General features: G+C 42.8%; 1 protein-coding gene across 3 annotated transcripts in view; it reads left to right on the forward strand.

The window, feature by feature from the left end:
• Window positions 1–23,362, forward strand: part of LOC139275890 (otoancorin-like) — a 98,866-nt gene that overhangs the window by 15,097 nt on the left and 60,407 nt on the right. For 2 of the 3 annotated variants that reach the window (XM_070893112.1, XM_070893111.1), the window contains exons 4-13: window positions 3,268–3,434; window positions 5,890–6,098; window positions 9,354–9,478; window positions 12,450–12,586; window positions 15,351–15,462; window positions 16,639–16,854; window positions 18,655–18,822; window positions 20,438–20,581; window positions 21,117–21,172; window positions 22,746–22,851. In XM_070893112.1, coding sequence (XP_070749213.1) covers window positions 3,268–3,434; window positions 5,890–6,098; window positions 9,354–9,478; window positions 12,450–12,586; window positions 15,351–15,462; window positions 16,639–16,854; window positions 18,655–18,822; window positions 20,438–20,581; window positions 21,117–21,172; window positions 22,746–22,851 — 1,440 coding nt within the window. The remainder of the gene's footprint in view (window positions 1–3,267; window positions 3,435–5,889; window positions 6,099–9,353; window positions 9,479–12,449; window positions 12,587–15,350; window positions 15,463–16,638; window positions 16,855–18,654; window positions 18,823–20,437; window positions 20,582–21,116; window positions 21,173–22,745; window positions 22,852–23,362) is intronic. The other variant, XM_070893113.1, reaches the window with a different exon arrangement.

The following is a 23,362-nucleotide window of genomic DNA, read 5'->3' on the forward strand; positions in this document are numbered from 1 at the left end:
ATCAGGGACAGATTCGAACCCCGCTCCTGTCTCCATGTTAGCTTTCCCCATGACTTTCCCCTGATTGGGCTTGTTAAGCCCGCCCTGTGAGGTTTCCGGCCAGTTAAAAGGAAGCGGGTGTAATGACATCATTTGATGATGCGTCATCAGTCGGTTTCCTTAAATCGACCAAGCCCACATTTATTTTGACAGTTGTGCTGTCAGTGTTCTGCAGCATTTAGCTGCTGCAAACATTCACAAGCACTGTACAAATGTACACGGCTGCATCTAGGCTCTCTCATGACTCCCTCCATCTGCTTATGGAGGGAGTCACAACATGCAGGGGGGTACTCTTTCCTTCCAATGGGCGGAAGAGGCCTCCCCAGGACACCAATTCAGCCTGGTTGGACATTGCACGGGAGGGCACATGCAGCGATGTCATCAGGAGGACCTGCTGTAGTGGTGCACAACTTTCAACGATCTCAGTAGATCATGAAATGTTAATTCAAAGCCACACTCAACCTCATCCTGCTGTGCCACTCATCACATCCTCATCACTCTGCCTTCCCTACCCTGCTCCTGCACATCCTTACTCACACCAACTTACCTTGCACCTCCACCCATCCCTCTCTCTCTATCTACATTATCACATCCCCATCTCATTAGCCAATGATCACATTCACCCTCATTCTTGGCCAATTATATCAACTAACAATACAGAAGGGTAGACACTTGGGTATTTTATGCAATGTTCATGTAAAGTTTCTGGTAATATGTTGTCAAACATTGAAATCTTTATTTTTAACACTTTGCCTTCTTGGACAGATTTGTGAGCTCCTTTGGAAGTGGCTTAGTGAGTTGTAGTGAATGTTGAGACATAAGGATACCCCACACAATGGTGATGAGTGTGAAAAGTAATGGCTTGGGCATTGTAGGGATGCTTTATGGTGTTGGAATGGGGTGGTGCCAACCTGGCATATCATTTGGTCGTCAGGGTGTACAGCGATAAGTGAAGTAAATGTGGTCATGGTGAGGCCATCTCTGGCCTCCCGGGCAGCAATGTGATCAGGTGCTGATACCCTGTGTCTTGTGCAGCATCAGATGATTACGGAAAAGGTTGGTGTTATTGTTGGTGATGCTGGTGTGCCTGGTGATGTTGGTGTTGGGGCTGATCATAGTGGGATTCTGAGGACTAAGGTGAGATTTTTCCAAGGGCACCGATGCTGCTGGAATAGATGGCAGCTGAAGTTAAGATGACAGAAGCGATCTGTCAGTGTTAAGAGAGGTTGCTCCAAGGAGGTGACACTGGAAAGTTTAATTCAAACACTTCTAACTGTCCTAAAGCTGAAAAATGCATTCCACATCCTGAAGGCTTCAGATTGAAATTGTTTCCCTTAATTATTATCCCCTTGAAAGATCTAATTGGCTGTTAACCTGTGAAATAAAAGGCACTACGCACAGTGAACACTAGCACTTTAAGTGTTAATCATTGATGACATCTGAAACTGAGTGTGTTTTATTAGCGGTCTTGTACTTTGTCCCTAGGTGTTGATCATAATGTATGATTTTTTTTAATGATCGTTTTAATGATCATTAATGTTACTCTGCTGCCAACTACAGCTCAGTTCAGTTTGGCCAGCAGGCCGGGGCCATTAGAGGGAGCAGCATGCGGTGGCATGCCACTGCAGGGAGCAGCGCGTGCTGCTGCAGGAGTGCGACGCTGATTGCAGTGCGAGCAGGTACAGCAGGAGCGGCGAGATCGGGGCGAAGTAACGGCAAGAGTTCATAGAGGGATGTGATCGGGGCCCAGGAGAAGCCTGAGCTCAGGGCCCAGAAGAGGCGAGGGCCCAGGGGCGGCACGGGCCAGCCCACACTGCGATATGTGTGCACGAGGTCCGTGCAGCAGAGCTGGTCTCCAGTCGTCTTGGTTAATCCTTGCCACTGGACCAAGACCTAGCTCTGTCAAGCCCGTGTGGTGGCTGGTGTGCAACGTCCATCATATGTTAAAGAAATCCACTCACAGGCATCTTCCATCCTTCAAAATGTAGTTCGGGATCTGGAATATTCGGTCCTTCATTGAAACACCTGTGAACTCATCCCTTTTCGGCATGGGAGCAAATTATCCTCATTTCGAGGGACTGCGTATGATGGTGATGATGAATATATGATTACAATCTTGTAACAGTGAATGCTTGCTTGGTAATTACAGTGATCATAAAGCCAGGAAAACTGCCACATGCTTAATCAGATAATAGCTTACAATTCAAATCATCAATAGATTTTGTGAATATGAGTTGAAGCTTTCAGTCGAACAATATATAGCTCTATAAGTAACTGATAGCAATCATTTTCTTTGAACAAATTCAGAAATAATTGTTTGAAAGCTGTGATCTTCAGGCTAGATTTTTATCAACAAATTCAGGTTTACAGTGTTGTACTTCAGTGATTTGTTTTTCCAACAAAGTGAATGCTTGTCATGTTTTACTTAGAAGGATGCAAAAGCCAGTTCCCCTGGTGACTGAGTTGGTAAGTGCACTACCTTTACTGAGTACAGGCCAGGGAAAAGATTTCCTTTTCCACTAACTGCAGAAAAAGAAAAATCACAAACACGTTCATTGTAAATGGAATTCTGATTTCACTATTGCTGGTGCTCTGAGGGAACGCTTCTCTCAAGAAGGTCCCCGGTTCAAATCCTCGTCTGTGCTAAGTTTGCTGGGATCGGGAATGGATAATCAGCTAGAGTTCCCTTTCTGGTGGGTGTCCAGTGCTAATACCGAAGGGTTAGGCTCAGATACAATGCTTGTGTAGCCCACTGCCACTCGGTGTCTCACACATGAAAAATGGCTGGTTGTCTGCAGTAGCAGAGGACCTCCAGCATGTCTGAAGTTATACTTTAGTAAGAGTCAGCACCTTTAAGTGAAAAGGTGGAGCTATGTGATGCTCATGAGTCCTCTAATTTTTGAAGCAGCGATGTTAATTAAAACGCAGAGTACTCTTTGGGGTGAATTTCTGCTAGGGTCTCCTGCTCATCTGCTTTAGGTTCATCAAAAGACATGACAAAAACAGCGTAAATGGCCTTGTCATTGACAGCTCATTGAAGTTACAACTCAAACTGTACAAGGTTATGGAGCACAATACAGTGGTATAGATGCCTATTGTAAGCACTTGTATTAAGGGTTCCATTGAATATTGGATAAACCATATTATTATCGGGCCTTTCACTTTCTACAAATGTCTAAAGATCTTTTTAGCAGGGCTATTAAATGGTTTGCACATTTTGAATTGCAGGGGACGGACAGATGCCAAGGATGGGAAAAAGATCTAAGGAACAACCTCAGCGCTCCAGGAAACATCTCGGATTATCTTGAAGGCCTTAATGAGTCTATCAGCAATCTGAGTCCAGGCTGTGTCCAATCATTCAGTCTTAATATTAGTTATTCCACTCTGATGGAGCTGTAAGTATACTAGATTTCTCTGTATTGAAACAATTTTTAATCATGACAGTGTCCATACATAGCGTTTAAAAAATGTGTGTGTTTTAGTATACTATTATTATCTTTCCCTTTTTTTCTGTCCTCAAGATCCTCATGCAGCTTCCCTAACAAAGAGGACAGGCGAGGCCTTAACAGTGCTAATTTATAGCCAAACATGAGGAGGCATGTGAGAAGGCCTGTGAAGATTTCCTTCATTTTTTGTCCCCTTCCCCACATTAGTGGCTTTAAACTCTACTGCGTGGGTGACCCCCAGCAAATATCGACACGCTCCCAAGTCCCCTCCTTTCCTAATTATCAAAGGATGGTGCCAGTTACTTAAAAGAGAACTGTGTTAACTTTGCAGGAAATTTTGTCCAACTGGGTGGGACTGCAGTCGCCTTGCCCCCTTGTCTATCTAATAGTAGCCAGAGAATCACCTGCGATGGCTTCTGTTCCCACTCCTGCATCGTTACCTCTGGTGTCCCCAAGGATCTATCCTTGGCCCCCTCCTATTTCTCATCTACATGCTGTCCCTTAGCGACATCATCCGAAAATACAGCGCCAGTTTTCACACGTATGCTGACGACACCCAGCTCTACCTCACCACCATTTCTCTCGACCACCTGCCCCCACCCCCCTGGCCGCTATCTCTAAATTATCAGACTGCTTGTCCGCTATCCAGTTCTGGATGAGCAAAAAACATTTCCAGTTAAATATTGGGAGGACCGAAGCCATTATTTTCAGTCTGCGCCGCAAACTCCGTTCCCTAGCCACTGACTCCATCCCTCTTTCTAACTTTTGCCTGAGGCTGAATCAGACAGTTTGCAACCTTGTTGTCATAGTTGACCCTGAAATGAGCATCCGACCACATATCCGTGGCATAACTAAGACCACCTATTTCCATCTCCAGATCATCGCCCATCTCTGCTCTTGCCTCAGCTCATCCGCTACTGAAACCCTCATTCATGCCTTTGTTACATTTAGATTTTACTATTCCAATGTACTTCTGGCTGGCCTCCCACATTCTACACTACGTAAACTTGATATCATCCAAAAGTCGGCTGCCCTTGTGCTAACTCACATCAAGTTCCGCTCACCTCTCACCCCTGTGCTCGCCGACCTACATTGGCTCCCGGTTACGCAACACCTCGATTTCAAAATTTTCATCCATGTTTTCAAATCCCTCCATGGCCTCACCCCTCCCTATCTCTGTAATCTCCTCCAGCCCCACAATTCCCCGAGAAATCTGCGTTCTTCTAATTGTGCCCTCTTATAATCTTATAATCGCTCAACCATTGATGGCCATGCCTTCTGTTGCCTAAGCCCTAAGCTGTGGAATTCCCTGCCTAAACCACTCCGCCTCTCTACTTCTCTTTCCTCCTTTAAGACACTCCTTAAAACTTACCAAGCTTTTGGTCATTATGCCTTAATTTCTCCTTATCTGGCTCATTGTCAATTTTTTTGTCTTATATTACTCCTGTGAAGCGCTTTGGGCCTTTTTCCTGTGTTAAAGGCGCTATATAAATTAAAATTGTTGTCAACAGAAATAATGTACTAGAAAATCAACTGATAAAGAAAAGAAATTGCATTAATGCTCAAGTCACTACTTGTGGAAAATCCACATGGACAGAAATCTGATCATCTTGTGATCTCCCTGTTTCCCCTCAGCGATGTCCTAGAAACTGTAGACACCAGTTTGAAACTTTTAGGGAAGCACCTGTTCTATACTGTGCATCACTTCACCATGGGCATATAGACCAACAGGATCTGTAATACATGTTAATGTGTGTCGAGCGCTTAAAGAGACGTAGCATGTCTTGTGCGGCGTGAATCTTGCATGCACACTCATGATTCCATAATTTGGACAAGGTGTTGAGAGTCAATTTCACTTTAATGACTGAAACTAAAGTCCCCATCGTCAAAATATAAAAGGAGTTGAAAGTCTACAAATGGCAAAATTCAGAAATTGTTTTCTACATTAGCTGTGGTGGCTTCTAATTGCTAATTAGAAATAAGGTTGAGACTGTCTAAAGTGATTTCACATTGGCACCACCGCCTCTCTGACTGAGGTGAGCTAACTCAGCACAAGCTGGAATTGAAACCTCAGTGGTAGTTTTCAGGTTGTGCGAGGGCAGAAAACTGGCTTCAATGGAAAGGTGTAATCAAGCGGTGTGTAAAGCGGGTGGCCAATCCCAACCACCAGTTTTTCTTACGAGCCCCTCCCTCCCACCACCCCCAACTGAGCACCTTCCTGATTTGTGTTTAGCGATTAACTCGTTAAATCCACTGAGTAGGGAACAGTATTTCCCTCACTTTATTTGTCACCAAATATACACTTTTCCGAGTTACTATAAAATTTGGCAAAGTATTTTTCATGTCCCTGTGTTATTATCTCGCAGACTGATTCTTCTGTTTTCCTTTGATACTTTCATTACAGGATGGAGTTCTTAAACGCAAAATATAATAACCTTAAACCTGGTACCAGGAAGCAGATTTATAAGTGGGTTGAAACTATTTACACAAAAACATCGGGACCTTATGGCATGAGCAGCTGGAATCCCAAACCTAATGGAACGAGCACCTGGAATCCCAAACATAATGAGAAACAACAAGGCAAGCCAAACAATAATTACGGCCATGATAAAGGTAACATAACTGAAATTATGAACTGGATTAGTAGAACCAAAGCTGGACTAAACATCCATGTATAAAAGTCTTGTGTATAATTCAAATTGGTCATGCTTCATGACCTCCAGGCATCACATTCTGGATGTCACACTTAAAATATCACACTTCAACTGAGTAAGAAGGAAAGAAAAAAAAGGGCCATTATTTTCTGCTGCCGTTACTCATCTTGGTAGTCTGACCTGTCCACAAAGGCAGAATCTGCAGATTTACAAGCAGTTACTAATCCATTGAAATTTCCCTCAACAATTAGCTTCAAATTGACCTCAGGATGTGCTAATTCAGACCACTAGAGATTTGGCCTTGAATGGACAGGCCAGTTTCATTTTACCAACTAAACAACACAAAAGTGCTCCAGAACACAATGAGCAATTGGAGATAAGACAGTCTAATTTATGTCTTTGTCTGATGAAATACATATCTCTCATTAATCCTTCATATATCATCATAATTGTTAAAAAACAGTCATTATAATCTGCATACAAAATCAAATGACTAATAATTGTTGCAGATGTTATCACCACTCCTTTTATTTGGTTATTTCCATATGTAGTCATTTATGAATTATTTGTTCACTTGTGTAAATGACTAGAGGATTTCACCAATTATCTCGACATGTGGCCCATAAATTCTAAGTTACCCTTCAGTGTCAGTTTGGCTTAGCTGGTAGTACATTTGCCTACACCAAAGACTTGAGCACACTGACACTTCAGTGCAATACTGAGGAAGTGCTGCGTTGTCCGAGGCACTGTCTTTCAGATGAATTGTTAGACCAAGATATGTCTGCCAGTCCAGGTGAACACAAAAGCTTCCTTGACACTATTTAAAGAAGAATAGGATGTTCTCCTGGTGGCCTGGCCAATAATTCTCCTTCAAACAAAACTACCTGGTCATTCATCTTATCTGCTGTTCATGGGAGCTTGCTATGCAGAAAATGACTGCAAATGTTGTCTACTTAAATGGTGACTGCACTTTAAAAGTAGTAGATTGGTTGTGAAGTGCTTTGAGAAGTGCTGAGGATATGTGACAAAAAAACAAGTTATGCCTCAGGTGGAGAAGAAAATTGGGGGGAAATCCTTTCTGGTCAGGTCATGTCATGTCCATAAAAGAAACATTATACTAGATAAATATTATAGTAGTCAATCTCCCCTGGATTTACAGAAGTGGAGTAAAGACCAAGTTCAGTGCTAAGATGAAGCGGGATTAGAGGGTAGTGGATAAATGGTCCCGGGTCTACAGGGTTATTCAGTCAGCATTTCACAGTCTTAGATGTTGTCCTTATTTTTACATTCCGTTTTATCAATATTTATAATGAAAAATACCTATGTAAACTTGTCACATTGCAATACCCATCTTGTTCTCTTTTATGGGTCTTTCCCTGTCTTCTTTTCTCTCTACCTCTTTGTTTTCTTCTATTGCCTTCCCTCTCTCTCTGTTGTCAGTGGGAGGTACATACGAATATACGAACAATGACAGACAGGTAAAGACCATCTGGCCTATCGAGCCTATCCCACACAATTGCGATACCTTGTGCATCACAACATATACACTCCAGCACATCTGATACCATGTGATCTTCGATGGTTGGTGGTTGGAGGAGGGATCAGGCTGAGACTCCTGGCTGGTGGGTGCTGCATTATTTTTGAGTCGTAGATGATGGCTGGAGGCTGTAGAAAGGAATCAGGCCCAGAGGCTGTATCGTCACCAACACATCTCAACTTACCTACAACAGTAAAAATTATTTCTCCAAAGTGAATCTTGCACACACACATATGCTCTCATTCGCCCCCACTCCTTGTTACTTGGAAGGCATTCTAGATTTTTCAAATGCCTTTAACTTATGATGTAACAGTTTTAAAGAACTGCTAATGACTGCTGGAGTGGGCTTTCAGAGGTAAATCTTCTTTATATGAGACTGCAACATCAAGTTTGACGCCAAATGATTTAAAGTTCCTTGTTTGAAACATGATGAAATCCAGATTGTGATGAGGGGACCGTAATTCAGTACGGGGGCAGTGACCGAGGCGAGGCGGGACTTCCTGAGCCAGGCGCGGAAGTACCGCCCCGGCAGTGAAATTGGGGTTACCGCCCCGAGAGGAAGTGGAGCGCAATATGGGGCGGGACTGGGGTGCTAACCGCGGAAACTTACCAGCGCTACGCAGAGCGCCGTGTAACGCAGGGGGGAGCATAGGACCCTCGCTTCCATTAAAGGGGAGGGCAGGCTGCGAATTCTGCAATGGGGCGAGGGGCCACTACTTCATCACCGGGGAATGGAGTGCTGTGGCAGCAGCCCGGCACAGAAGTGGAGTGCCGGGCTGCAACATTGTGGCACGGACCCCTCTAATTCAACAAGGCAAGGCCGCGGTCGATAATTCGGCCATTGCAAAAAAATTGTGCGATGCACCTTCCCTTTAATTTTCACCCCGCGAGCGGAGTGCGGCCTCATGGGATGCTACTGAAGTTTCACTCTGGAGCGACAACGGGTTGCTGCGCACGCCAATGACAAGGATGGCAGTGGCCCGGGGTGTTACCGGTTTGTGCCTCTGCTAACTCCCGTGGAATTTTGCAGGAGGCGGTAGCGGTCCCGTTCCCCAAGTAGGAAGTCATTTCCGCCCCATTAGCATATCTCCCCCAAGGTCTTTTGGCCAACGAAGCCAGCTTCATTTAAGGTCCTTGTTTGATATTCTAGCTTGGTGTTCTCTGTAACATCACCTGTTAATCCCTTGCAGTAGGGATATCAGAATGGTAACATAGTGATTATGTTGCTAGTCTAGTAATCCAGAGGCCTGGACTAATAATCCAAGAGATGTGAGTTCAAATCCTACCATGGCAGCTGAGGAATTGAAATTCAGTTCATTAAATAAATCTGGAATTTAAAAAAATTGTGACCATGAAATTATCAGATTGTTGTAAAAACCCATCTGATTCACTAATGTCCTTTAGAGAGATTTTTGGATCTCTGTGGCCTTACCTGATCTGACCTTTTTGTGACTCCAGACCTACAGCAATGTGGCTGACTCTTAACTCTCTCTGTAGAAAGTCACACAGTTGTACAGAACCGCTATGAAAAATAATAATAACTCCTTCTCTAACAGCACTATGGGAGTACCTTCATTACATGGACTGCAGCAGTTCAAGAAGGTGGCTCACCATCACCTTTTAAGCCTGTTGCATTAATCAGAATAATTACCAGTGTCTGCATGTTCTTCTCTTCAGGTAAAGGTAAGGGTAAGGGCAAAGGTCGTTGGATCACCCTTGCTGTTCTGAACATACTTGGTCGTTTCATCGTTCAAGCGCCTACCTCCACTCTCAAAAGCATTGCAGGAGGTAAAAATAGTACGGTAAGAATTCACTGATAAAATTATTTTTCAGAATTGTTAGACTCAAGGTTTAAAATGTTTCTGTACCACTCAGAGGTTGGATTTTGCCGCTGTTATTCTCAATGAAAATTGCATTGCTTTGGTTTGATTGGTACTTTCAGATTGTTAATTGACCTTCCCGTGAATCCCCCATCCCCCAACCTCTATGACACATGTTTTATCAGTTTTAGCATTTCTGCTTCTCAGATCTCTCAAAGCTGCAGTAAATCAACATACAGTTGTAATGATTTGTGAACAGTATCCATGTTAAGAATTTTCTATTAATCTGTATTAAACGTCATCTATATCTGCAATGCATATTAGGGGAGGGAGTGAAGTGAAGAAGGAAGGCGGTGGGGAGGATAGTAGAGAGGAGGGGAGGAAAGGGAGAGAAGGGGAGAGAGTGAGACGAGAGGAGGGGTTCAATGAGGAAGGTGGAGGGCTGGAAGAGGAGAAGGGTCGGGGAAGAAATGATGAAGGGTTTTTAGACGACAAGTGGTGGAACAATTTCTCACTGCCCATTTTGATGCTCTATGAAAGAGGAAGGCTGTGGGCCAGCAACTATTTTTCTACTCAGTATGGGGCCTGGATTGGCTAATTGTCCAGCAAAGTGGAGCGGGGGGAGGGGGAGGGTGGGACATGATCTGGATCAAGTTAATGGCCCTGAAATCTCGGCCTTCTACTTCTCACGGGTGCTCAACAGAAAATGGTTAAAATGATGCGCACCTACCTTATCCTGCTGTGCCCACCAGCGATCCTGGTCCTGAGGCCTCCTCTCCCTGCGCATCGAAGTGCGTGCACGTCGGGACGGCCGTATGCTGGAGCTGGAGTCACATGGCACTGGGCAGCCAATCCAGTTAAAGTATTTTCCCATTCATAATAATGGGATCTCCGTCAGTAGGAGTTCCCATTATTATTGAGAAACACCCCCCGCCGCCCAAACACAAATGAAAAGTAGAAAAAGAATTTACATATTTAACATTAATTTACATTAAAGTTAATAAGTGTCTTAGAAAAAAAGATATTTTTCTGATTTTTTAAAAGTTTTTTAATTATGGTTTAAAATAAATTTACCTTAGTGGGCAGGGCTTTTAACATTAAAATGTGTTTTTAAAATTTTATTTTTGTATGTTTTTGTATGTTTTAAAAGTCTTACACTGGTACAAGTAGGCTAAACACCTGCTTTTACCAGGTGCAAGAGTTTTAAGGCCATTCGCTGGGCAAGAGATGGGCAAATACTGCAATCTTGCCCATGCAAATGGCCTCGCTCCCGAGATGCGTTGGATCTGTCAAGCCCAGAACTTGACAGATCGGAAAAGACGGTTTTCGGCATATGCACATTGTGCACGCAGAAAACCGGCTTTTGCGATGCCTTCCCGTACAGACTCCGTACAGACCCGGGGAGGCCGGAATTTCAGGGCCAATGTTCTGCAAATTGGGCGGGGGTGTGGGGGACAGGCACGGTCTGGATCGGCTCATTGTCCTGCAAAGTGGGCGGGGGGGGGGGGGGTGGGATACAGGCACGGTCCGGATCGGCTCATTGTCCTGCAAGGCCAAAATCTGGGTCAAAGTGCTGCTCAGTTTGAGGGGATTTCGGGGACCTCAGTGCCGCTCAAGGGTAAGGGGCTGAGATAATCATCAATGGGAGATTAGAAACCAGGTGGTGGTAGAGAGAGTAGAGAGAGCCAAAGCAAGAATCCAAAGAGCTGCTCAATGAACGATTGGTGGAAATATGGCTGCATTTACCTTCGTTTGCACCACTGTTCTGATGCGCGGGGCGGTGGGGGGGAAGGGCGGGGGATTGGTGGTGAGGGTAGGATGCATGAGGGAAGAGAGGCACAATGCTGCTCAGTGGACAGGGATTAAGCTACTTTAAAAGCTGCTCAATTGAGCTGAGGAAATGTTGTACAGTGGGGTTTGCCTGAAATACCACCCAGTGGGAAAGGGAGCAAATGATGTTTAAATGGGGAACGAGAATGATTAGCAATGGTCGGGGTAGGGGGCGGGTGGTAAGGGGGGGGCAGGCATTTGGTCTTGATTTCCCGTATGCAATGTGACGGAAGAGCAGCTAGGAATATATTAAAAATCTTCCATCTGCATACACTTCCTGCCAGGTTTCTCCATTATAAATTCTTATATCCACATTTTTAATGGAAACTACCTATGTAAAACTTGTGTGCAATTACATCCTCCCTCCAGTGGAGGTGCTGCACTGCCACCGCTGGCAGGAGGATGTAATTACAATGTGACAAGTTATTATTGGCAGTTTATATAAATGTACATATAGGAATTTATAATAGAAATGAGGACAGAATGCATAACTTTACAATATAGGAACTGAATTACATGTGCAAGCCTGGTCCAATTATCCGCTATCATCTAATCCCACTTCACCTAAAGACGACTTGGTTTTGACTTGCCATGGGAGATGAAATAGTTAATATTTAAAATGCATTGACACCCAATTATAATTTCTTAACGTACTGTTTTTCATTTTAACATGTGGTATACCAACAATTGCTGTTTCCATATCTACGCCATTAAATTGCCCCAACTCCTATCCTAATAAATAAAACATGTATTTAATCTTTTAACATTTCCCTTCCAGGTTTTCTTCTTCTTCTTCTTCACTATATTAAATGATTAACCTGCATGTACCTCTATGATACAAAAGTTAACCTCTGTCTTACTTTGAACTGTGCATGTGGATCCTGCTCTTGCCATTGTCCTTGGAGCCTTATTTAGGCAAATTTAGTGGTGGTTAAACAAATCCCATGAGCCACTCATTACAGGTAGTAGTTCTTCACAGTGATCTTGGGATTTCCATCTAGGGAATGAGTAATTGAAGCAAATCAACGTTTGGCCTCTTTGCTCAAAATGTAATTTTGTATTCTGTTTGAGCCATTTAGAGTATCAATTTTGCCTAATATATGTCAAATGTGACTATTTACAGATTTGTCAGCTTTTCAATACCTCCTCTGACCTTTTGGATAAGCTGCATGATCTCACACCTGTGCAAGCTCGCATTTTCCTCAAAGGACTTGATGAATGTGACAATGTTGACATCAAGAATGAAACAGTAATTGCCAAGTAAGGATGTTGGACATTTTTAGTTTAAAGCATTAACAAACGACAATCTAGTAACTTTTACCAGACCAGGGCATTTAAAGGGACACTGACTTCATGAAAAAATGTTTGACACAATGTTTTTCTCCACTTCTATTTACAAACACACATCGAGATAATGCGAGATAATTCTCATTGAAATGCATCAGCACCTCACTTGCATATGATTTGATCCACCTCCAACAACAAGTGCGAGGAGCTCATGGAATTCTTTGCCTCTAAGATTGAGACCAATAGATCAGCTGCCTCTGCCATTTCCCTTCCTTCCCCTAGCCCACTGGGCCAAACTTCCTCTAAGGTTCTCCCTGCCCTAGCCCCGAACTCGCATCTTTCTCCAATTTCTCTCGGTTCTCCCCGCTTTACTTCTCCTCACTCATCTTGTCCATGAGACCCAGTTCCTGCTTCCTTGACCCTATTCCCACTAAACTGCTGACCACCAAGCTTCCTTTTCTGGGTCCCATGTTAGCTGATATTGTTAACGGTTCTCTCTCCTCAGCTACTGTCCTCGTCTCCTTCAAATCTGCCATCATTATCTCTCTCCCCAAAAAAACAACCCTTGACCCATCTGTGCTTACTAGCTACCGCCCTATCTTCAACCTCTCTTTTCTCTCTAAATTCCTTGAATGTGTTGACACCTCCCAAATCCGTGCCCATCTTTCACGGAACTCCATGTTTGAATCCCTTCCACTCCTGCCACAGTACCAAAATGGCTCTCATCAAAGTCACAAATGACATCCTTTGTAACTGTGAAAAAAGGTAAACAACCCCTCCTCATCCTTCTGGACCTGTCTGCAGCCTTTGTCACAGTTGACCACTCCATCCTCCTCCAACTCCTCTCCACCACCATCCAGCTGGGTGGGACTACACTTGCCTGGTTCCATTCTTATCTATCTAATTGTAACCAGAAAATCACTTGCAATGGCTTTTCTTCCCACTCCCGCGTTGTTACTTTTGGTTTCCCCCAAGGATCTGTCCTTGGCCCCCTCCTATTTCTCATCTATATGCTGCCCCTTGGTGACATCATCCGAAAACACGGCGTCAGTTTCCACATGTACGCTGACGACGCCCAGCTCTACCTCACGGACACTACTCTCGACCCCTCCACAGTCTCTAAATTGTCAGACTGCTTATCTGACATCCAGTGCTGGATGAGCAGAAATTTTCTCCAATTAAATATTGAGAAGACTGAAGCCATTGTCTTTGGTCCCTGCCACAAACTCTGTTCCCTAGCCACTGACTCTATCCCTCTCCCTAGCATCTGTCTGAAGCTGAACCAGACTGTTTGCAACCTTGGTGTCATATTTGATCCTGAAGTGATCTTCAACCACATATCCACGTCATAACTAAAACCGTCTATTTCCACCTCCATTACATCGCCCGTTTCCGCCCCTGCCTCAGCTCACCTGCTGCTGAAGCCCTCATCCATGCCTTTGTTACCTCTAGACTTGACTACTCCATCACACTCCTGGCTGGCCTCCCACATTCTACCCTATATAAACTTGTGGTCATCCAAAACTTGGCTGCCCATGTCCTAACTCACCCATCACCCCTGTGCTCGCTGACCTACATTGGCTCTGGTTAAGCTACACCTCGATTTCAAAATTCTCATGTTTGTTTACAAATCCCTCCATAGCCTCGCCCCTCCCTATCTCTGTAATCTCCTTCAGCCTTACAACTCCCTGAGATAATGGCGCTCCTCAAATCCTGCCCTCTTGAGCATCGCTGATTATAATCGCTCAATCATCGGCAGCCATGCCTTCAGCTACCTAGGCCCTAAGCTCTGGAACTCACTCCCTAAACCTCTCTGCCTCTCTACCTCTCTTTCCTCGTTTAAGACACTCCTTAAAACCTACCTACCTCTTTGACTAAGCTTTTGGTCAGCTGCCGTAATTTCTTCTTATGTGGCTCGCTGTCACATTTCTGTCTTATAACATTCCTCTGAAGCACCTTGGGACGTTTTACTACGTTAAAGGCGCTACATAAATACTAGTTGTTTTGTGACAGGAGTGATCCATGGCTCTTGGAGATCTTCCCCTTCTCAAAAACAAAAAGGTTGCCACTTTGACATGAAAGTGATGCCCCGCGCACAGCAATGCAAACAATTCATTTGAGGTAGCTGCAAATCGCCTAGCTATCAGAGCCAGGCACCACCATCAAACCTAGAATATCAGCAAATGAATCTGCATTTGTACGTTAAACAGTTACCGTGCGAATGAGAATTATGTCATATTTCCATCATTTGCCTCTTATAACCTGCCCCAGCCCCAGTAGAAATTGTGTTGGACGCAGACATGTGCCAGGACCTGACATAACTGGCTTCTGCCCTAATTCATGCCTCCTTGCCCAGATTATGATTCCTTCCTGCTGCTGTGCAACAAGAAGGTTGGGGTCCCTAAATCTCAGAGAATAGCCACAGTATGTGTCAAGTACTGTATAACGGAACATGTTCAAATGATTCAAAGTCCAAGAACCTAGACCGTGAAAATTCCTCGAATTTATCATAAACGTTATTCTTGAATGATGTACATTATTATCATAATTTATATGAAAAGAAACGGGTTTGGGTCATAAGTAAAACTGCTCACAATTTTACAATATGTTGCCGATTTGATTTCTAATTAATTTTACATACCGATTACCGACAAAAAAGGATTAAAACATTTTTAAATCAAATTTAAATCACATTCAGGGTGTAATTCAAACTTTTCTCTCCCTCCCTTATCCGCAGACTTGGTCAGCTAGCGTGTTTCTACCCTGACAAACAGCTGAAATTACTCGAAATGGAAGCAGTGGAGGCTTTGAAGAACAAACTGCTCAACTGCACAAGGAATTTAAGGAAGGTGTGTATATGATATGAGATACTTCAAGCACTTGGAGACCAATGGTATACCCTTCTCCAATTGTTTCTTTAGACTCACTGTGGGGGGGATTTTAAACTGAAGAAAAAGGGTGGGTTGGGGTCAGGTGGGAAGTTAAAGTGTTAAAAATCTGAATTGTGACCTGAACCCGCCTCCACTCCATCCACTTCCGGTTTTAACGGAGGCGGGATGGGGATGGGCCTCCAATCCATTTCTCAGAGACTTGTTCTCTATATAAATATTGTAATGAGGCTGGAAGCCTCTGCTTTAAGTGAAACCCAGCAGCTAAAGCAAGACAAGGACTGCTGGATCCAGGCGGCAAGTGATTCAGGGTCCCCTACCTAACCCATCCCCTGAGATCAAAGACCCCCACTCCCCCTCCCCTCTCACAGGCCACCAATCCTCCTACACAGGCCTCCAATTTCCCAACCCCCTTCCAGGCCTCTGATTTCCCCCCCCCCACCATCCCCCCTCCACTCCTCTGGTCCGACCTCCCTGTGCTGTTCCCTGCCCCTGATTCTCACCCGACACCCCCACCCCACCCTCCGTGCTGCTCCCGGTCCCTTCAGATTCCCCCCTACCCCCCCACTCTGAGCTGCTCCTGGCCCCCGACCACTTCAGATCCCCCTCCCCGCCTTCCTGCACCCCACCCCCTATTCTCCTCCTAGCCCCCAATTCCTTCAGATTCCCCCCACCCCATGCTGCTCCCAGCCCCCGATCACTTCAGACCCACCCTGGGTCTTCTCTGGCCAGCTCCCGATCCTCTTCAGACCTCCCCACCACCCCCATGCTCCTCCACCATCCCCCCCCACGCCCCCCCACCAGCCCCCATATAATCGCTCCCTCCCTCCTTTCTGCGGCCTAGTGCCGCAGGCCTACCCGCCTGGAGCCAGCCAGCCTCCCAATCTGGCTGGCTGCAGGTGGTAAACACAGGCTTTCAATCCAAATCAGGCCCTGCCGCTAAATTCTGCCAGGTTTCCCAATCGTTTCGGAGCCTGCCCGCTCCCAACCCGCCTTTGCCATTAAAATCAGCCCCCTGTGTCCATCTTGTGTATATGCCGCACTTTATTTGAGAGCAAATGCAGTTTTCAAATCCCTGCCAAGGGAACTCATGAAGTATTTTCTGCTCAGTTATTTAACACAGACATGTTTCTGCAGATCTACGAAATGCTAGTGAAGAATATTAATGTCAGCACTTTGAATGGTGAAGGGTTAAAAAAGCTGGGAGCTTCTGTGATCGGACTTAATGCCAATCAAGTGTCCAACCTCTCGGATGCGGCAGTTGCAGATGCACTTGATGAACTGAAGAAAGTGAAAGGTTGGTCCAAAGGCCAAATCAAGGTCCTTGTCAAAAAGTACCAGAAAGTTAAAAACGTGAGTAGCAATGATTAAAATGCATGCTCTTAATGTGTATATTACGTCACTACATCAATCTGATGAACTTTCCTTGTCAGGATAATATAAAAAAGAAAGTTCTGAATTCAGTTCTGATTGCTGGTCAACATCTGAAAGATTGATTTGTAGTTTGGGTGTAATACTTAATCAGAATTTGAGTAAAAGGTACATATAAAACATAGTCTACCTTTATTTCTGATGCTGATTGGCCTGTTGTACATTTTGAGAATTTCCTGTGTATAAGTTGATAATGATTGTAATATTTTTGGATCTTTTCTACCCTTTTACTCTTATTTTTTGACTTTTGTATTTTAGATTATTTTCAAATATGAATCCCAATTCCTGGGTCTTCAAGCATTTTGGCCTTAATAATGTGTCCAGGATAACAAACAGAGACTTTTTCCATTCATTGTTTTTAGCAACTAGAATTATCCCATACCTTCTTAGAATCTCCTCCATTTTCAACAAGCCATAGAGAATCACAACTTCAGAATTCATTTCAAGTTTAAATTATTAAACAAATGTATTTTACTAAAGAGGAACATGGGGATAATTAACATTGATCTAATACATATATATATTTAGAGGAGAAATCCTTCTACCTACTCAATGATAATACAATAAAACGTATCACAATCAAATGCTAAGTTGTTCTTTTATAGAATACTTTTATGTATATAATGATTCCTTTATTATTTTTTTATTACCACTGTGAGAGTAAATTATGGCTTTGAATATTCATTTGAGGACTCCAACCAAACATCATGATTCAAACAACTACAGATCCTTAAATATCTCTAAAAATAGTGACTGGGACTTACTATACTTTGAATAGCACTCTCGCCTCTGGTTCAGAGGGTTTGGGTTCAAAGCCCCATTCCAGCACAAAATCTAGGCTGACACTCCAGGGCAGTACTGAAGTACTGTCGGAGTTGCAATCTTTTGGATGATGTGTTAAACCGTGGGCCTCCTCTGCCCTCTCAGGTGGACTGATGATTCCATGACATTAATCAAAGAAAAGCAGGGGAGTTCTCCATGGTGTGCCGGCCAATATCCCTCAACCAACATCACTCAAATAGATTATCTGGTCATTATCACAATGCTGTTTGTGGTATCTTGCTGTGCGCAAATTGGCTGCTGTGCTACGCACATTGCAACAGTGACTACACTTCAAAAATAGTTCATTGACTTTAAAGCACTTTGAGATGTCCTGAGGTCATGAAAGGAGCTATATAAATGCAAGTCTTTCTTTCTCTCTTCAGTTATCAACTGCATTTGAATATACGCAGATCAAATATAACTGAACAGATCACAAGGGCTATTTTTGTGTCAAAATAGCTTGGCTCCTCCCTCAAGCCTTTCAAACAGTCAAATGAAACTGGCATGATTGGCATTGTGTCACAGAAAATAAAGAAACTGGCATTTATATGATGCCCTTCAAATCATCAAGGTATCCCAAAGCATTTCATCTGACCGAACTCAGAAGATGCACCTAGATATTCTGACAGAAAGACAAAATATTGTAGAAAATTATTAATGAGGTAACAAATGGCCTTTAATGTAATTCCGTATGAAGGAGCCAGTACATGACAGAAGGTGGTGTCTGAAAAACATTGCAATGATAGAAATCTGTTACTTAAATAGTTTCATCCTCAACTCTAACTGAATAATTTATACTATTGCAAGCAAATGTGCTCTGTTCCAGTATTTGAAAATGTTATTTTTACTGGGTATGAGCATTATATTTGAAATAATATTTATTTGTGTTCTCTTCTGCAGGTCACAGCTGATAATTTGAAAAATCTGGGTATTTTGGTCTCTGGTGTTGGTGCAAAGATATTTAATAAGTTCAAAGGCCAAGCACTCCTAAATGCCTTTTCTCAAGAGGATGTGGCAGAGTCCCCGAAAGCCATGTTGCCAGTGCAGAAGAAGTCTATCATGAAAGCGGCAAGTCTTTGTATAGTTTTTATTATTGAAAGAATGCATTTCTCGAGGTAGTTCGATCCGTGAGACGTTGGAGATAGTACTTGTTAAGACTGATTATCCAAACAATTAACATGCAGCAAATGAGTTCCAATAATCAAATAAACCTGAACTTGCCTGTTATAATGACAAGCCATAAGAAAATTATGTTCTTCAAAGAAATGTTCTTTCATTATCAGCTTGCTACAAATATTTGAAAAGATAATCGGTATATTGATCATCAGATAAGTAACCTTTCTCTCTTAGCCTTCAACCTCTCTTTTTACATCTAGAACTATTGAAATCTACAGCACAGCAGGAGGCTATTTGGTGCATCATGTTTCAGCCAGCTCACTGATAGAATTATCCTAAACTAATCCCACTGCTCCAATAGCCAATTTTCTTTTAAAAGATCAAATGGTCTCTGCCTCTATTACTCTGTGGGGCTAAACATTCCATTTTCCAACAACACTTTGTATAAAGAAAATTCTCCTAACATCTCTCCTCAATCTCAGTAACAATTTTAAAGTCATTTCATCTCCTTACCAAGAGGAAATAGTCAGTCTCCACTAGCCCTATCAAAACCCATCATCATTTTAAAAATCTCTATTAAGTCTCCTTTTCTGTTCCAGTGAAAATAGGCCAGTATCTCAAGTTATTTCTCATCACTCTAGTTTCCAATCCCTCGCTGTCATTCTGATGAAGCAACATGCATGCTTTCAATGGTTTTAATGTCCTTTCAATAATTGGGCTTCCAAAGCTGCTCATTACACTAATCAATGGGCTGTACAAATTTACCATTACTTTGTTACTCTTGTACTCTATGTCCTAAAATTCTGTTTTCCTTTTTGTGGCTTTATTTACTAACATCACATTTTCAGCAAATGATGTATTTGAACACTTAAGTCTCTCTATTCATCCACAGCTCTCAGCATCTTTCCATTAAATGTGTTCCCCTGATCATTGTTTTTTCTAACAATATATTACTTTCTGGTTTTTATCTGCTACCTGTTTGTCCATTTTGCTAAACTGCCTCTGTGTCTTTCTTAATTCTTTTACAGTCCTCCTTGCTTTTTGAAAACTGCCTACTTTTAGGTCACCGGTAATTTTCGAGACTGTTCCACATGCCTAAGTGTGAATCATTTATATTCACCGAGAACAAAACTGGACCCAGCACTGACTCTTAGGGAACACTACCAACCATCGTCCAGTCTGAGCAACACGCATTTACCCTAATGTTTTGTTTCCTGCCCTTAAATCAACATTCTACCCTCGAAGCTAATTCTCCTCTTATAACATCCGCCTGAATTTTTCTAATAAGCGTTTTGTAAGACATTGGCCTAGAAATTGCTGTGCATCTGATGAGCAAGAGGATCACAGAGACTTGGTCCTCTTGCGTCATCAGAACACGATCAGCATGTTGGAAACACGTGAATCCATTTTTGTTGTGGACATAGCCATTAGAAACAGGGGGAGTCCTGTGCAGCTGTTCCTCTCACGGTGATTAAGTACTTGAATATACGTTTGACTAGCTCTTCAATGTAAGCACGATCCCTAATCACAGAAAAATGAACTAAAAGGATTTGTTTTAATTATACAGATCTTGAAGTCAGTGAAAATTGATTCAGTTCTGGGATTACTTCCAGAATCACTGGTCTCACAAATTCCAGTAGACAAACTGAAAAATGCTGACAACATCACTTTAGACTTCTTGAGCAAGAACAAACCTTGGAACAAGGGTCAGGTAAGAGATTGAACCACAAATGCGCACAGTAGGGGGAATGCAGCAACAGAAAAGCGACAGCTGTCCAAATTCTACACACAACTAACATGCCAATTCTGACTTCAAAGAGCCATTAAACTGCCTGAAACTCAGTTTTGCGATATGTATCTTGGTTTACCTAGTACACAAGGCCTTGCTATGAAACTTTAAGTGACAAAGTAGCCAGTTGGGAAAGTACATAATCTTTGCATTCGGGATGTTCTAATAATCTGTTTAAAATGCTGCTAGGCATTGGGACAATTCCTCTAGGCCTTATCAATGAGTTTGTGTAGATTTTTTCTGTTTGCTATTACTAAAAAAATTGCAAAGTTCTCTTCTGAAATTATTACACGGTTATGCTATTGCTCTGGATGGTGCCCAGAGGAATTATTCCTCTGATATATTCCACACAGTTAGTTTGAAGGGGAGGATGTCAGCAAATTTTTATTCTGAATTGAACATTTTTCTGTATGATTCTCCCTTTCCTGAAGCTAACTTACTTTCTTTCTGATTTCAGTCTGTCACTCTAATTAATCGTATTAAAGACCAACTCAAGGATGTTAAAAATATCAGGTGAGCCAAATAATTTTCAAGCTTGACTTTGAGATTTATTATTTTGAAGGACTTGTTCAAGAAATCATTAGTTGTTAGGGCTAAGAGTACTTGGTAAGTTATTTTTATTTCACAGTTGATTATATATGCTTTAAATAATGCAAAATTCATCCAAGCTTAAAGATGAAGAAAAGCTTGAAGTATTTGCACATACTGCCTTGTCAAAAACATATTGAACCCTTCCTTATGCAGTAAATTACTTTGGCGTGTATTGACTGTTATTGTGTTGGCTGCCATTATGTGCAGAGCAAGGTTCCACAGACAGCAATAATACGGCTGACCAGTTATGCTGCTTTGAGGATACTGCAGCTTAAAGAAGCCAGGAGAACTCCTTTCTCTCAAATAGTACCAAAGGAATCTTTAACGTTCATCACAACCACATGAGCAGGGAGACAAGGCAGTAGCTTAAAATCTTGGCTGAAGCACAGCACCTCCAACAGTGCAGCACTCCTTCAGCGTTACACTAGTGTAACAACATTCGGCTGGATTTTCAGCTTTCGGGGTTTTTGGGCGAAAATGGTAAGGATATGTGAAAATTACCGTTTTCGCTGTGCTACCGATTTTAGGCCGAACTTTCAGCCTTTGGGGTCTGTGTCAGGGGTACATCGCAAAGGGAGGTGACCCATTATTATTTGCGGCGCAAAACGCGAGTTTCGCCAACTTTAGTGCAGCGTTGTTTGCGCTGCAAAAGAGGCCTTGGGCGGAAGAATTTAAAAAAAAAAAAAAACAATCCAAAAACATTACCAAGACCCTTAACTAACTAATTGCTGCAAAAAAAATTAAAAAATGAAAATTTTAACTTCCCCTTTTTTACAGGTTTTCTAACTTACCACTGCTGGCAGGACTGTACCGACAGGTTTTGCCTGTCGCTGTTCTGGGCGCGGCGTACGGGTCGGAAGGTAACTGCGGACGGTAACGCAAACCGCACCGTTACATGTCTGGCGCAGCTCTCCCTGGTGGTACGTCCCCTCGCCGCAGCAAACAAGGAGCCGAGAATCCTGCCCGGGCTTTGCGACCGGGTTTTCGCCGCGGAATGTCAAACCGCGATGAAAACCCAGTTGCGAACCCCACGAAAATCCAGCCCTTAGATTATGAGTTCAAACATTAGGTACATTGCTTAAACACACAATCATCATCGCCGGAGGTGAGAGAGCTACCAACTGAACCAAGCTTACAAATTACAACATTTCACTGAACTAATTATTGCTTCGAGGGTTTGTGGTTCTTAATAACTCAGAGAAAAATGATGCTAATTTTGTAGGTATTTGCCATACATACTTGCTATTGTGTTGCCTGTACATTACTATATACATTACTGAAGATTCAAAGCATCAGCACTCATTGGATATATTCTTGCGATTCCAATAACTTTGAAATTAGTATTTGAAATTGATTTTGTGGCAGATGTTATTAAACCTTTAAAATGCTTATTGCATCAAAATATAAATTAATTTCTTAATATCAAGGTAGAAACATGAGCTGTCAGTGCTCATTTTTGTTATTATTAAATATATTTTTCTATTTCTTGTTGAAGTAAACTGAAGATTGTTGTCAAAGGAATACCATGCAGCTTCATTAACTCACTGAAACCTGATGTGGTGAAGGCATTAGCGAACAATCCCCTTGTTTCTAGTAATCAGGTAACTTTATGTCTATAAATTCTACTAGCCAAGTTCGCATGATCAGATTATATCGAATTTACAGCACAGAAACAGGTTACTTAGACCAACTGATATATGTCGATGTTTATGCTCCTCCACATGTGCCTCCTCTCACTCTACTTCATTTAACCCCATTTTACCGCAATTTCCAACATAAACCAGCTACTGTGTGCTTGTACAGTTAGATATCCTGGAAGCACTTAAGTGAGACATTTCTGGGTCCTCCCTCTCCCCCGCCCCTGTGTATGTTCACAGATGTCAGCCTGCTCTCTTCACCATTTGATCCTTCCAGATTAACATTTGAATTTTTTCCACCTTGGCCAATTTTTCCCTCTTCTTTCGTGAAGGCATTACGTCATGCTGCAGTACGGTTCTAGGCTAGCTGGACACTACTTTTCCCAGATGGCACTTCTTCAAGCGTGAATGTCATGGTTCGGGAGTCTTTGGCCGTGTTGTCAGAGATAGGATTTCGACATGAGCAACGTTAAGA

This window comes from Pristiophorus japonicus, chromosome 11, assembly GCF_044704955.1.
Source record: "Pristiophorus japonicus isolate sPriJap1 chromosome 11, sPriJap1.hap1, whole genome shotgun sequence".
Taxonomy (NCBI): domain Eukaryota; kingdom Metazoa; phylum Chordata; class Chondrichthyes; family Pristiophoridae; genus Pristiophorus; species Pristiophorus japonicus.